The sequence below is a fragment of the Chanodichthys erythropterus genome, chromosome 11, assembly GCF_024489055.1.
Source record: "Chanodichthys erythropterus isolate Z2021 chromosome 11, ASM2448905v1, whole genome shotgun sequence".
NCBI lineage: Eukaryota > Metazoa > Chordata > Actinopteri > Cypriniformes > Xenocyprididae > Chanodichthys > Chanodichthys erythropterus.
In genome coordinates, this window is record NC_090231.1 from 30,918,063 (window position 1) to 30,933,417 (window position 15,355).

Sequence of the window (15,355 nt, forward strand, 5' to 3'; positions counted from 1 at the left end):
AATGCAAAATGATGCCTTGGGAACTAATTATCATAACTAAATAAACTAAAATAAAAACTAAACTAACTAAAGCTAAATAGAAATATTAAAAAACTAATACAAATGTCAAATTTGTAAAAACTTGAAAATATAAAAATAAATTCAAATTATTTTTTGGGGGGGTGAAATATGACTTTGTGAGATTCACAAATTTACACTCACTGTGAGAGGGCATAAATACAGTCATCCTCTCTGAACAGAAGCATACAGTGCGTTAATTCAGTTCTTTAGTGAAAAGGCTGTGGTGTAGTATTATCATTACAATGACAACAGGGAGGTGCCATTTCCTTTGACTTGCAATGTCTGACTGTATGTGTTCAGGATTAAAACCATGTAAAACAAAAGAGGAAACAAGTTACAGAGCGACAGCCCAAGACTGCATTTTCAAACACTAAAATTAGGGTATGAATGAATTGAAAATACAATGCAGGGGGCAAGTGAAATCTTTTGTGACAATAAACTAGTCCCACACTGGCTTGCAAAGATGACCATTATAGGTCAATACATCCAGTGAGACTGTCACTTTTCCCTCATCCTTCAATTAAACACCATCTCAGTGATTCCTCTTACACATGAAGACCATCTGGAGTAGAAAGGACTCTGTCTCACACACTGTGCTGTACTGTCTGCTGTGCCTCAGGCTGCATCACAGGGCTGATGCTCACAGCTCCACTGTCACTTTCTGCTCTGCTGGCAGCTGTGATTGCCTGCAGGGCTCTCATCCAGACAATAGATTGTCAATATTATGTTTGTCACCCAATGTGTGTCAGTGAGCTCATACAGCGCCCAGTAAGGTCAGAGTAAATTCATTCATTCAGCACACGCTCACTGACTTTAGATGTTTATTTTGAAGTGAAACCTTTTAGTTCACACAGAAGTGAAAATCACTTTAATTCTACAGGATACTTTCTTTGGTTGAACTCTTACTGAACACTTCTTGAAACAAAAATCATACACTACAGGTCAAAAGTGTGGTGAGATTTTTTTTAAACAAGATATTAATACTTTTATTCAGCAAAAATGCATTACATTTTTTAAAAGTGACAGTAAAGATTTTTTCTACATGGACACAAATTATTTATATTTCAAATTAAAGCTGTTCTTTTGAAAATCACAATTTTATAAATCTATGGTTTTTCAGGTCTTCTATGACAATATAAACCCTTATTCATTCATTCATTCATTCATTCATGTTGTCCTGTTGTACTATGAATAGAATCTCATGTCCTGTGGGTTCGTTCAACCTCAGCTGTCATAGCACACATTGTGTTTGATGGCCACAATCCACATTGGCCAGTTCATCAGCTGTGCTTGGACCGATTCCTAGGCAACACACTCAAACAGTCACTTTCTAAATCTGGGATGAGCTGGTTTGCTCATACAAGACTAATACACACCTGTACACTGTTAAACACTGAATACACAACCACCAGGGTTGAGTCTAACCAAAAGCATGAAAATTCATGCCTAGGAATGGGTATGAAAGGACAGGTGGTTTTAATAAGCATTCATGTATGCCAGTCAGATGATACCAGTAAGTTCCACAAGTGTCATCATGCACCTTAACACAACGGCACAAAGACTCTGTAGTGCTGAAGACTAAAAATAATGTGTGATATCTCAGAGACTGATCTAGGAACAAGCAGTTGTATGTAAACAAAGCCAGCTTTTGATTAAAAGTTCTGATTATTACACAAATATACAGACAACTTTTGTCAATATGCCAACAGACAGCAGGAGAGCGCTTGGATGAGTTCACCATGCCAACAGGGCAAGGGTCTGGATGTATGGATGATCTGATGAGTCAGGAAAGAGCACTATGATTATGCTAATGATAAAATCTGATAGTGGTCAGCCAACAAGACCATCTGTCCCTGCTGGGGCTCAGGAGGAAACACTGAAGACAGACCGAAGAGTTCAACACTCACCCAGTGCCACAGAGGAAAAACAGAATGGTGTTTGTTTGTGTGTGTGTGTGTGTGTGAGTGTTTGCCTGACATCATTGCCAGTCAGGGATTTCCGTAATAGCTGGTGCTTTAGAAACACTGAATTCTTTTCAGAGGAACTCTAATCTGATGGGAAAAAAAATACATGAAACTGTACTCCATTACCATCACTTAACACTACTTAAAATAATTATATGTTTTGATATAAAGTATTCTATAAAGCTTATTTATTTGATATAAAGCTTATTCACAAGGTTTTATCACTATTAAAAAACTGGAAAAAATAAAGTAAGATGGAAAGAATTTATTTTACTAAAAGTCTCTCTGACTATAAGGGTTATCTCTTTTGACTAAAGGAAGTCAAGATGCATATTATTTTATGTAGTCGTATTCTTATAGAATTTTATTCTAAATAAAGCTACTAAAGTTATTTAATTAAGAGTAGTGAGTGATTTTCTGTTTTCTTTTGTTTGATTCATATTAAAGGGATAGTTCACCCAAAAATGAAAATTATCCCATGATTTACTCACCCTGAAAGCCATCCTAGTTGTATATGACTATCTTCTTTCAGACAAACACAGTGACACACGCTGCTGTCACTTTAATACACAGATCTAATATACACATGCGATTTCTTTCCCTGCTGTTTACGTTCACAGACATAACCGACTGTGTTTGTGAACTTTGTGTGTTTTTGACATAACCTTGTGCGTATTTGACAGTGTAAGATCAATAAGATGTGAAAGAGAACTTAGTTTAATACTCATGGGACGCACCGTCTGACAACCAGCTTTCTGTTTGCATGTTTCGGATGTGTGCGCTCAGAAAACCAAATATCAGAAGTTTAAACTGATATGAAAATGCATGCAAATAATTAAATTTCATGATGATGAAGAACCGCAATATCATGTGAACGTGACCGTGATAGAGATGATAATCAAAACCAAACAGATGTTTTGTTTTTGCAGAGTATCCGAGGCAAGAGTTGTACAAGCTTCACCCTCTTCTGGAAAGTGGGGTGGGGGGCAGCAGCTCATTTGCATTTAAAGACACATGCATGAAAACAGCATGTTTTTGCTAACACTCAAAAAATGGGCATTGACAACATGATATAATAAATGATCTGTGGTATATTTTGAGCTGAAACTTGACAGACACATTCTGGGGACACCTGCCTTGTTGGGTGGTAAATAATGGCATAAATACCAGTAAACTGACTAGCTGAAACCTTAGTAAATCACCTTGCACGATTAATTTAAATACTCTCCTCCAATAAATTTCAAGTCTGAATGTGAAACCCTACAAATACATATGCAATAAGGTCAACCGCAAAAATTATGGTGTTAACCCCTTCTCAGCGCCAATTTTTCCACTGCCTGTCTTTAGTAAATCCTGACTGTAGTTTTTTAGCACTAAAAGCGGGTTTTGTGCTGGCACAAGCTATAAGTAAATCTGGCCCCAAGTGTTCCATAAAATAGGGTTTCACAACCTGGGGGTCATGACCCCCACCAGGGGTGGCCAGACTTACTTAAAGGGTCAACAAGCCTACTTGATTATAGGGAAACTACATATAGACTAAACTAAATGTGATACTAACCAAAATTAAACAAAACTACTTTCTTTTTTGCAAGAACATGTCCTGCATGAACAACATATGACTTGAAATAATGGGTTTCCTCAAAAAAAAAAAAAAAGGATAAAAACTGCAATGAAGCTAGATAAATACACTTAGAAAAATACAGAAAAATAAAGAAAAAAGAAGTGCAACACTTCAATTGAAATAATAGACTACAAAAACTATAACTGGTCAAACAAAAATCTATTGAAGGATGGAAAACAGCTAATGCACGTCTAATCTGAACTGACCAAACTGCACTGCTGGGACATTGGTTAGAATGATCACATATTTATGGATTAATTTATCAAGGACATAATTCTAAGCAATTGAAACACCTTATAATTAGAAAGCAGTACAAGTGAGTAATCTTCCATTATCCACCACACTCAAGCCTCAAACAATCTATTACATATAATTAAAATCTATTACATATAATTAAAGGGCTTCAAACAATCTATTACATATAATTATAATCATTTACTCACCCTCATGTAATTCTAATCCCGTATGACTTTCTTTTTTTGTGGGACAAAAAAAAAAATATTTCAAAACTAAATGGGGTCCAAAAACTATTGCACACCATTTGTTTTTATTGTATGAAGAAAAACAACAACAACAACAACAACAAAAAACACTGTTCTTCTATTGTGTTTTACAGAAGAAAGAAAATTATACAGGTTTGGAATGACATGAGTGTGAATAATGAATTCTCATTTGGGGTAGCTTATTCCTATACTAAACCATTCAGAAATCTGATAACAGACAACACTTCTAACAAATCTCAAAATCTTCTAAAACTTCTCACAACTTTTCACTGTGTTGCACACATTACAATAGAGCTCAATACTAAGAATTAAGTATTGTGCCATATGATGTAAAAACAATGAACATTTTATAAAGTGAGCCTAGGTAGTAAAAGTAAAAATAGGAAGACAGAACAGTCTGGTGAGTTTACATTATAAGCAACTACTGACCACTTACCTTGTCAAAGAACTCGTAGAGTCGTACAGTCTTGTCAATTTTATCCTTGGTGTCCTCCACTCGCTGGGAGAAATCATGTAGATGGACCCAGAATGAGCGTACTTTCACCTCGTACACCTGCAGCTCTGCAGAGGAAATGTCTTCCCACTTCTCTAAGCGCTTGAGGAGAGCTTCACCGCTCTTACAGTGCTCCTGAACACACACACATACACACACACCCAGCATTACATAGTGAACTGGTATGAAAGCAGAGGGTGCGACTGAGGTGACTACATTTAAACAGTGATAAACACTCTTGAAGCTCCTGTTGACACAATTAAGCAAATGTTTGACTCCTGCAGTAAAATATTACCTCTCAATACAAATAAAAATGTTATGAGGCATTTGTTCACAAAATATGAGGACAACCCCAACCCCAAATGCAGATGCTGTGGTAGGGGGTGAAAAGTGCTGTGCAAAAAAATATTTTAAAAAGAGTTGACATACATATGCAGCTGTGTAAAATTCTCTGAAGACAGTCTGTTTATGATGTAACTGCTCCAAGGAATCTTCCAGCTCACTCAGCATCTGCAGACGAGACTCTCCCACCTCCTCTATCCACTGACTCACCTAAGAGACAACATATACATACAATCAATTATTCCTACTTTCCAGCCTTAAGACCCGCTTACACCAAGAACGCAAACTATAAAGATAACTATAGCGTCCACACCAATGCACAGTAACATTCTGTTTATTATAAGCATGCACTGCAGTTATCGTTTTTGGTGTGAAAGGGCATTTACTCTGTTAGTTTCATGCAGCATGACGTGTAACATATTTAAGTTTCTTGTTCTCTGTGACAGTAGACTTTGGCAGTAGACTGAAACATGTGGACACAAGCACATCAATGACATGTTTGTCATCTGATACCGATGCTATGGTGCTAGTTTACATTTTCTCATGATGTGCATGAATGTTTGTGTGTGTGTATGTGCTTGGCTAATTTGTTTCAGCAATTTCCACTATATCCATGCCAACTGGATTTTCCCCTCTTTCTGCCTGCTGGGCACAATCATCCATTAAAACAATCAGATGAATAAATCACCAAGGCAGTGTGTAGCTTAGTAAGGCTGCTTGTGAAAGTGCAGCACTTCAGTACAGTATTCACTATTTTTCAAGTTTAATAGGTAAATTCACTAGAAAACCATCGCTAAGAATAAGCCTTGAAGACACAAACTGTAGAAATGTAGGTGTGTAGTCCATGTGCAGTTCAAAAGTCTGAGACTACTCTTGAAAATGCTTCTATTTTGCAGTCTTTACTAATATAATTTTTTTTTTTTGTCATTATCAGCAAAACAATTTGAAAAGTGAAAAGTTTAATTAAATTGACAGTTATTTCAGTATTTCTCAGTAGAAATCTCACCCACTTGCACTAATGAAGCTTTAATTTATTTAATGATGATTTTTTTTTTTCTAAATGTAAATTAATGTATTTTTCTATAAAAAACATTTTTCTGTTACTTTTCAATAAGGCTCATTTGTTAACAGTAAACGTATTAACTAACATGAACTAACCATGAGCAATACATTTGTTTCTTTATTTGTTAATCTTTGTTAACATTAGTTTATAAAAATAAGCAGTTCATTGTTTGTTCAAGTTAGTTCACAGTGCATTAACTAATGGCAACAAATAAAACTCTTGATTTTAATAATGTATTAGTAAATTTTGAAATTAACATTAACAAAGAATTATAAATGCTGTAGACGTGCAGTTCATTATTAGTTTGTGTTAACTAATGTAGTTAACTGTTATCTAATGAACCTTATTGTCAAGTGTTACCCTTTTTCTGAGTTTAATCCTAAAACTTTGTTTATTTTCAGGTTTAAATTATGAGAAGTGGCCATATTAACATGAAATAACATAGAATGCATTAATAAAAGAGAATAAATATTATAGCACCATTTGCTGAGTCTCAGAAGCAGCTGTCATGAATTGAATTCATAACATCAAGTGCACAACTTAAGTCCTCACCTCTCTGAATCCCTCCTCCAGGGTCTTAAACTCCATAATGAATTCCAGTTCCTGTGTGCATTTGTTGGACAGCATCACCAGCCTGTGAACCAGCTCATCCACTTGGTTATACAGATGTCCTGCATTCTCGATGGCATCTCTAAAACACACACCAAGAAGATTTCTGTAGCATATTCAATTTAGTCTACATATTGTCTTGACTTTGATTCTATTCCCTGAGAGAAACTCCAAGCATCTGTGCTGTGGAGAAAACACTGACTGCATCACTCACATCTCATTGGCTGAAACAGTCTTACAAGATGCACTGACTGGACAAGGCTTTGAATGTAACTGGATGTGCAAATTTGTTTGACAGAGTGATCTGGCAAAGGGAGACAGTATGGAGAAGTGCTGGAGTGTGTGTGTGTGTGTGTGTGTTTTGGGGGTGGGGGCCAGTGTATGTGTGTGGGTTGTATGTGAAAGAAAGTGCATAAATGGGAGAAACATGAATACTGTGAAATGAATACTGTATTCATGTGTATATAGTAAGTCAAGAAAATTTATTTTGAGGAAATGTGAGTAATAATTATGCATTTGATGTAACTGTGTGTGAATTTCCAGTGCTGTGATATGCAGTGACAGAGCACACTGTGCACAACAGAAGGGGTTGATGTCTACTGGATGACTTCATCACTTCTGTAGTTCACTTAAACAATACTGTATTGTGCTCTAGTCAAACATTTATACAACATTTCCCCTCAACGATATGCCAACTAACTCAGCCAAAGAGTTATCCACTTTCTGATCCATAAACACCAATGTCAATATTAAAAACTATTTTTGAGAAGTGCCACATTCCCATTTTGACTGCCAAAAGACTGATCAAAGCAAGCAAGACTTATTAATGCAGACAGACATGTGGCACACAGCCAAAAATTGTGCCCCCTGCTGTTGGATACACATGTATGCAAAGACATAGTCACATGGTTTAAAAGATTTTCAATGAAGTTACCTTACCCCTTACCCCTTGACAGCCCAATTCACTTACAATGTGTGGAGCAAAAGAAAAGTCACACAGGTTCAGAAAGACATGAGTTACTTAGACATGAGTTTTGTGTTGGAAAGAATTTGTGTGTTACACACAGTGAGAAGCATGAAGGGCAAATCAGGGACCTCAGAGTCAGTCCAAAGCCCACCAATTATTCACAGCACACACCCAGAGCAAACAAGGGTTATCACAGCATGCAGGAGATATCAAAGACATTCCGGCAAGAGAGAATGACAAAGAGTGAATGAGAGAGATAAGAGTCTAAGAAGGATGTATGAAAAATCCGAAGCCTTCATTGCCAGCTTAATAGCTCAATAGCAAAAGCATTCTGTCATAGTACTGTTGATTAATTGTGTTTGGTAGAGAGAAGATAAATATACATAATTTGTGATGAAATCTGTTTCTATATATACAATATGACTACACTGTGTTCCAAATTATTACGCAAGTGACATATCAGGAGAATTTCACTACAATAAACAATCAAATTTTAGTTTTTCAAGGAAAGTGTATGTTTGTTCTATTTCTCCATATCTTTTTAGATAACTGGTATCAATCTCAGACAGGTTTGTTAAATAGTTTGCCAGGTCTTCTTAGGTAAATGGAAACCCTACTTCTGTCTGTCATTTATTACTCATCCTCATGCCGTTCCACACCCGTAAGACCTTCGTTAATCTTCGGAACACAAATTAAGATATTTTAGTTGAAATCCGATGGCTCCATGAGGCCTTCATAGGGAGCAATGACATTTCCTCTCTCAAGATCCATAAAGGTACTAAAAACATATTTAAATCGGTTCATGTGATTACAGTGGTTCAATATTAATATTATAAAGCGACAAGAATAATTTACTATCATAAGGTTTGTGAGTGATTTAGAGCACAGCAGAACTCGGTCTTTCTTCAGAAAGATGGAACAAAATCTTTAAGTAGGGTTTCCATTTACCTGAGTAGGCCTGGCAAATGATTTAACAAACCTGTCTGAGATTGATACCAGTTATCTAAAAAGATACAGAGAAATAAAACAAACACTTTCTTTGAAAAACTAAAATCTGAATGTTTATTGTACTGAAATTCCACTAATACGTCACTTGCAAAATAATTTGGAACACGGTGTATATAGATCTATATAGATACACTTGGCGTCTCTAATAATAAGAAGATTAAGTCAACAATAATCACTGATAAAAATGTAGCCAATGAATTATTCTTATTAAATTAAATGTACTGTAACAACAATAATAACATTTAATTTAATAATTTTTATAAGTGATTTTTTTTTTGTTTAATTCTTTATGTTTATAATTACTACTATATATTAAACTGTTTTACAAGGACTATATAAAAGAGAGGAAAAAAGAGATACAATTTTATGCACATTTGAAAAAAAAACAAAAACAAAAAACAAACAAACAAATAGAGACCACCAGTGAGTAAAAGCACAATCATTCCACTCAGTAAAAAAAAGCAAGGGGTCATAGTTCACATTTAGGATCCAAAGGAAGTGTTAAAAAAAACAAAAAACAAAGTCTAGACAGAGAAAAAATATGTGTGAGGGAAACAGTCAGTCTCATGAACACAGAAAAATGCAGAAAAAAAGAGAACCGGATTTGTTCACTATTGTTGAGCACTTTAGACTCACACTAGAGTCACACCTGTGAGATTGAGCCCTTTGTGTGTCTGTCAGCATCCAGGTGATGTGCTTGTGTGTGAGCAGCTCAGACAGCTTAGGTTTCATTTTGGCATTTGTTAAACAGCAAATGAGCAACTTGAAGAACATATACAGCCTTTAAACTATAATTTCACCTAATATGAAATGTACAAAAGAGAAGGAGATGACATGATGGACGATAAATCAGGTTGCAGGACCAGAGAGGCTGACTTAGAAGCATAGTCATTGAATATTCATTTACTAGTCTTTGGAAAAAGCAAAAAATGTTTGTGTCTGAACTTTGAAATTGCCCTTGAGTAAGCCAGCGCAGACATGCCTGTGTGTTTCAACCCAAGTCAAACAGGAAGCAGCACAAGAGCCCTGCTGCATCCAAACCATACCATGTTATCATAGACAGATACATGCGCATACTGGTGTCTGTTTAGCTCTGAGATTAAGTGTGTATGTTTCAGGATGAAATGATTGTGTGCAGATAAAGACATTTCTCTTGGCTCAGCTGTGGGAAATAACATTCACACTCTCAACCTCCAGCTGAACCCAGCCCTGATCATCAGAGGCCTTAACATGCTCTCCCATGCTCTCAACACTTTTCTTTCTCTCTTTCTCTCTCTCTCATTATTCCTCTCTTGTTGGTCATTCTCAAACTCTCTTTAACTCTAATAATTCTATAATTCAATTCCAAAACCTAGCAAGTTGCCTCGTTGCCTACCTGCCTATTAAGGCAGCATCCTTACTGAAATGAAACTTCATTAGTGACTCATTTATAACATTCTAAATAGGCAGGAACTCACATGACTCAACTCACAACTGTTTGAAATTTGTGCATTAATATGCATATGACATACAAACTTTATATTAAATAGTCATTTACAGTTGCTTTTTTCGTATAAATATCTTTTTATTATTCAATGAATTACATACTACGATTTAAACGTTGGGGGTCAGTCAGATGTTATTTTATTTTTTTGGCAAGAAATGAATATCTTAATTTTGCAAGGATGCATTAAATTGATTAAAAAGGTTATTTTAAAATAAAATAAACAAAAATAATAATTTTTCCACAATATTACTGTTTTTACTATGTTTTTGGTCAAATAAATGCAGCTGTGGTGAGATTTCTTTTAAAAACATAAAAATGTTTGAATAGTGGTGTTTAATCAGCTTTTATCTTGGATTTTTTTTTTTCAATGAGCTTGTTGCAGTGCATTCTGGGATTGCCTTTTCTGCAAAGGACATGTCATGCTGCTTTAGAATTTGACCAAAACACGGTATCTTAGGAGGCGGCACAATTAAGTTCCCTGCATTTTGGAATACCTTTACCTCATTAGGTTTTGGAACTGAGCTTATTTGATTATTTGTGATGTGTGCACTGTGGAGTGGGTTGACGTCTGTATAATCTTGTCTCACCTGTAGTCCTCTGTCAGACTGACGCTGGTCTCTTCTTTTCGCAAACGGGACAGAGCAGCTCCCCCCTCCAACTGTAGCCGCACCAGCCTGCTGTCCTCCAGAACAGTCCTCATCAGCTCTCTGTACTTACACAATAAGATCTGTGCCTCCTGCAAACACAAACACACATTCATTACTATAAAACACAGACACTCCTCTACAGCTGCACATATTCCCACACGTGATTATTACAAATACATACTGTTCTCACTGAGTAATATCTATCCCTTCTCCAGCATAAACACAAACACACCCCATCATTATCTTCCTGTCTCACAAACTCCCTTGACATATAGAGTAATACCTGCAACAGCACACATTACCTGTACAAACTCTCACGCACACAGGCATCCATTATTATTCATTAAACGTTATCTACACCTCCTTCATCTAATACCAGCTCACATTTGTACTCATTAAATGATCAAATGAGCCTAAGCTACAGTACAGTGTAATGATACACACAACTGCCACACCTTCAGGTGTGTGTGTAGTTGTGATGTTGTACTTAAAGCTGGCTTTTATTCATCTTTCTTAACAACAATACAACACTTGTCTTGCATTTTATATACTGACCCCCTTTGGTGTGGATGTAACATAATGACAAAGTAAAAGTTATCAAATCCACTGTAGAAATGCACACAGATGTACAACAAAACAGATTTTCTAAGCCACTGATATGACTGGAGTGAAGTCATCCCATATGAGTGTACACTACAATTCAAAAGATTTTTTATCTCATATGTTCACCAAGGCTGCATTTATTTAATCAAAAACGCAGCAATATTGTGAAACATTTAAAATGACTGTTTTCTATTTTAATATATTTTAAAATGTTGCAAAAGCTAAATTTTTAGTATCATTGCTCCAGTTTTCAGTGTCACATGATCCTTTAGAAATCATTCTAATATACCGTTTGGTGCTCAAGAAACATTTTTTTATTATTATCAATGTTGAAAACAGTTGTGCTGCTTTACATTTCTGTGGAAATCAAGGTAATTTTTCAGCATTTTTTGATGAACAGAAAATTTAAAAGAACAGTATTTTTTGAAAGAGAATAAATAAAAAGTAATTTCTTTAACATAAAACACTTTTGACCAATAGTTACATGATTTCAATTTAAACATGCTCATCATAAAGTACTGGTAGTATTTTTTAACCTCTTTTCAAGTGTAAACATTCTAAATGGTTCAAATGACGCATTACATGTTTACTTCTCTGAAAATTGCCTAACAAATTTATTGAAACCGCTTCTGAGAATGGTTCTCACTAGTAAACAAGGTTAATAAATTAGTGAAACAGTCTTAATTAAAATCTATCTATAATCTCTAAGGATAGAGTTTGGGGTGTAATACTTTTTTAGGTTGTATGGGTCTTTTTGTGTGTGTACCACCCAGAAAAGCATCTATATTACCCACTCAATGATGCAGATGGTGGTCTGACCACATTATGCGGAGTCTATGAGGTGCTAACAACAAAAGGTTATATTATATTATATTAAATAACCTCAAAAGCCTTTTTGAAAAAGTACTTAAAGTGATAAAAATCTCATAATTACAGTCATACATCTAAACTCTAATTAGCATGTGTGTGTGAAGTGGGATTAAATTGTAGAGCAATTACATGCATTACAAATGTCAGTGCAGTGGATGTTTCTATGTGTTTTAAAGTCTATTTGCAGTTTTGTTTACAAAATTGAAGACATAGAAGAAACGGCAGAGAGATGAGCGGACAGGCCGTAACTTATTCTGGTTATGTATTCATTTAACATCTAAGCATCACTTCATCCACAAGAGGGGCTGTTTTAGCATTCAGCACAAAGCCAAGCAGAAATCCATACCCTTATTCACCAGACTCTTTCTGCTGCGCCATTCTACACTTTAAATAAACCCTTGGTAACTGATTTTGAAGATGGCTGCAGATAAACACTCCTCTGGGAGATCATTACTTCTCCCGAGGCCCTGTTTTCCCCCAGAAGCCTGTGGATAAAAAAGGTCCTTCGTGACCTCTGCTGACAGCCAGAGGTCAACTCAGTCAAAGCCTTGACACACTAACCCCAACCACACACAAACTGAAGTCTATTTTTCAAAACTCAACATGACTTCTAAATAGAACAGTCTTTAAATCACTGTAACTGGACACCAGTGCCACTGCTATACTCCATGGACACAGAATTGAAGTCCTTCAGACTAAGAACAGAAAACTTCAGTGCCATGGTGATGCCCTGCTGGGGCAGAGTTCACTGTCACACTGATGCAGAAGATCATATTGAGTCCTAGAACTCAACTGGTTCACAGGCAAACTGCCATATATTATATATAATATATATATATATATATATATATATATATATATATATATATATATATATATATATATATATATATATAATATATATATATATATATATATATATATATATATATATATATATATGTATATATATTTATTTTTTTTTATTTATTTTTTTTTCCAAGGTCATGGCTTTGATTCCTAGAGAATGTAAGAACTAATAAATATGTAGCCAATACTTAAACACAAAGTAAGTCCCTTTGGATAAAATTATCAAAATAAATAAATATATACAGCTCTCTCATTCCTGACAGGGCTGGGACAAAGCATTTTTTGTAGGACTGCTTTCGGTAGAGCTGCTTTTAGAAAAGTATTGTATTGACTGTTGCAGTACCTCTGCTGTAGGTGGCAGCACTGTAGACTCCAGTTTGCTGATAGAGTTCTGAAGCAGGTTCACAGCATCCTCACAATGGCTGCTGAGCTGCTCCAACCTCTGAGACATAACAAAAAGAAATGTTTAGATTAAGAACAAGACTTTCAGGCTACAAATCAGTTTAAAAACAGATATTACTCAAGGCAAAAACACGTAGTGTATTCCAGCCTTCGCCCTAGTAATGACTATGATGATTTTCTCACCATTCTGAAACAGACCCAGCTACTGTGGGAATAAGGGAAAGTGCCTTCAAACTCAGTGGGGAGTTGAGCGATGTCCACATGCTTGTAGAGAGACTTCAAAGATGTCAACAACTCCACCTGACAGATGCAAAAAGAACACAGAACACAACAGTCATCAGGTCTTAGCTTCTGTATTACAGGGGACAAATATGTATTATAGTGCCATCATAAACACTTCAGCTATTCTAATAGCTTAGATAGATGTCTAGGCTACACTATCAGTCCAGCTGTTGAGAAATTCTCACTGAAGCACTTTCCTACGTAGCTACAAGAGTCTATCTCTGGTAGTTCGATTTGTGTCAGGCACAAGCGGCGTCTCAGTACAGACACTTGTGTTTTAAAATAGCCATCTATTTCTCAAAGAGTGCAGAGTAACTTGGTGAAAGCCAGAATCTTGTCAGTGCTGGTGGATGCTGTTTATTTCTATAAAAGTGGGCTACATTTTATTAAAGGATGTTAGAGGATTTCCTTTAACACCAACTAGAAACCTTCAGTAAACTGACATTGTTCTCCAGGACAAGACTGACCTCCACTTCTATTTCTATAGAGTAAACTATGGATTTGCATTTGTTTTTGTTTTTTGTTTTCCTTCCTGCCCTCATTAAATGCAAGTCACATGCTGTAATACCACATTTAGCACTCCACGCCTTTATTGTTTGAGTGTTACCGTGGCTGTAAAGTCATGGCAAGTTACACATGATGGGTAATGTTTGTGCGTTACCTGTATAGAAGAGGTTTTCTCCATGCGTAGAGCCAAATCTCTGTCGGCCAGCAGCAGTACTGTATGGATGCATCCCGGCATGGCTTCCTGCAGAGATTGAATAAACTATAAATATCAGACAGCACCATGAATTACACACATTTCACAGACTAAACCAGAATGCCTAGTCCTATTGACCAATAAAATTATTTTATAGTCATTAATGTTATCTGAATAAATAATTACTGAATTACTGATTACTGAATTAAAACATACTTTTATAGATATTACTATTGCTATAGATGTTGCAAAACATTTGTACTACTGGAATAATTCCCTAGAAACAAAAGTAACAACAGATCTTTTTTTTCCTTATTGTGATGTATATCCAAGTGTAAAAGATTATCGAAAAAAAGCCTGTCATTTTACCAACAACCAATTATGACATTATGATTAAGAATTACGAGGTAAATAAAAAAAAAAAAAATAAAAAAAAAGTAAGATGTAAAAATGTGTCTGGATGAATCTTTCACAATAAGATTGATAACATTTAGAAAATAGACAGAGTGAATTTTCATTGAACGCTTCATTTAACTATGTATTTATATCATTGAAAAAAAGTTTTTAAAGGTTACATAACCTAGCAGACATTTTTCTTTCATGTGCCCCAAAAACCACAATAAAAGCCTTCTGTCGATGTATGCCCCATAACAAAAGAGCAGAAAAACAACATTCTGTAAAAACAGACCAGAGAAGTCTATTATGCCCTTTGAAAGCTGTTTTTGTCTGTTTCCTTGCATGTCATCATGCATACTGATCATGCACACATTATCATGCCATCATAGCCACATCAGAACAGAAGGAAAAGAAAATTCTGCTGGAATGAAACAAGCATATTTACTGAGGAATGTTCCAGAAACATCAACAAACAAAAGGCTGAGACATA

General features: G+C 35.6%; 1 protein-coding gene across 4 annotated transcripts in view; it reads right to left on the minus strand.

The window, feature by feature from the left end:
- The window catches only part of plekhg4 (pleckstrin homology domain containing, family G (with RhoGef domain) member 4), an 87,597-nt gene that overhangs the window by 21,369 nt on the left and 50,873 nt on the right, over nt 1-15,355 (minus strand). For all 4 annotated transcript variants that reach the window (XM_067402332.1, XM_067402333.1, XM_067402331.1 and 1 more), the window contains 7 exons: nt 14,431-14,517; nt 13,671-13,787; nt 13,429-13,527; nt 10,704-10,852; nt 6,599-6,737; nt 5,071-5,193; nt 4,585-4,776 (listed from right to left, as the gene is read on the minus strand). In XM_067402332.1, the coding sequence (XP_067258433.1) occupies nt 4,585-4,776; nt 5,071-5,193; nt 6,599-6,737; nt 10,704-10,852; nt 13,429-13,527; nt 13,671-13,787; nt 14,431-14,517 (906 nt within the window). The remainder of the gene's footprint in view (nt 1-4,584; nt 4,777-5,070; nt 5,194-6,598; nt 6,738-10,703; nt 10,853-13,428; nt 13,528-13,670; nt 13,788-14,430; nt 14,518-15,355) is intronic.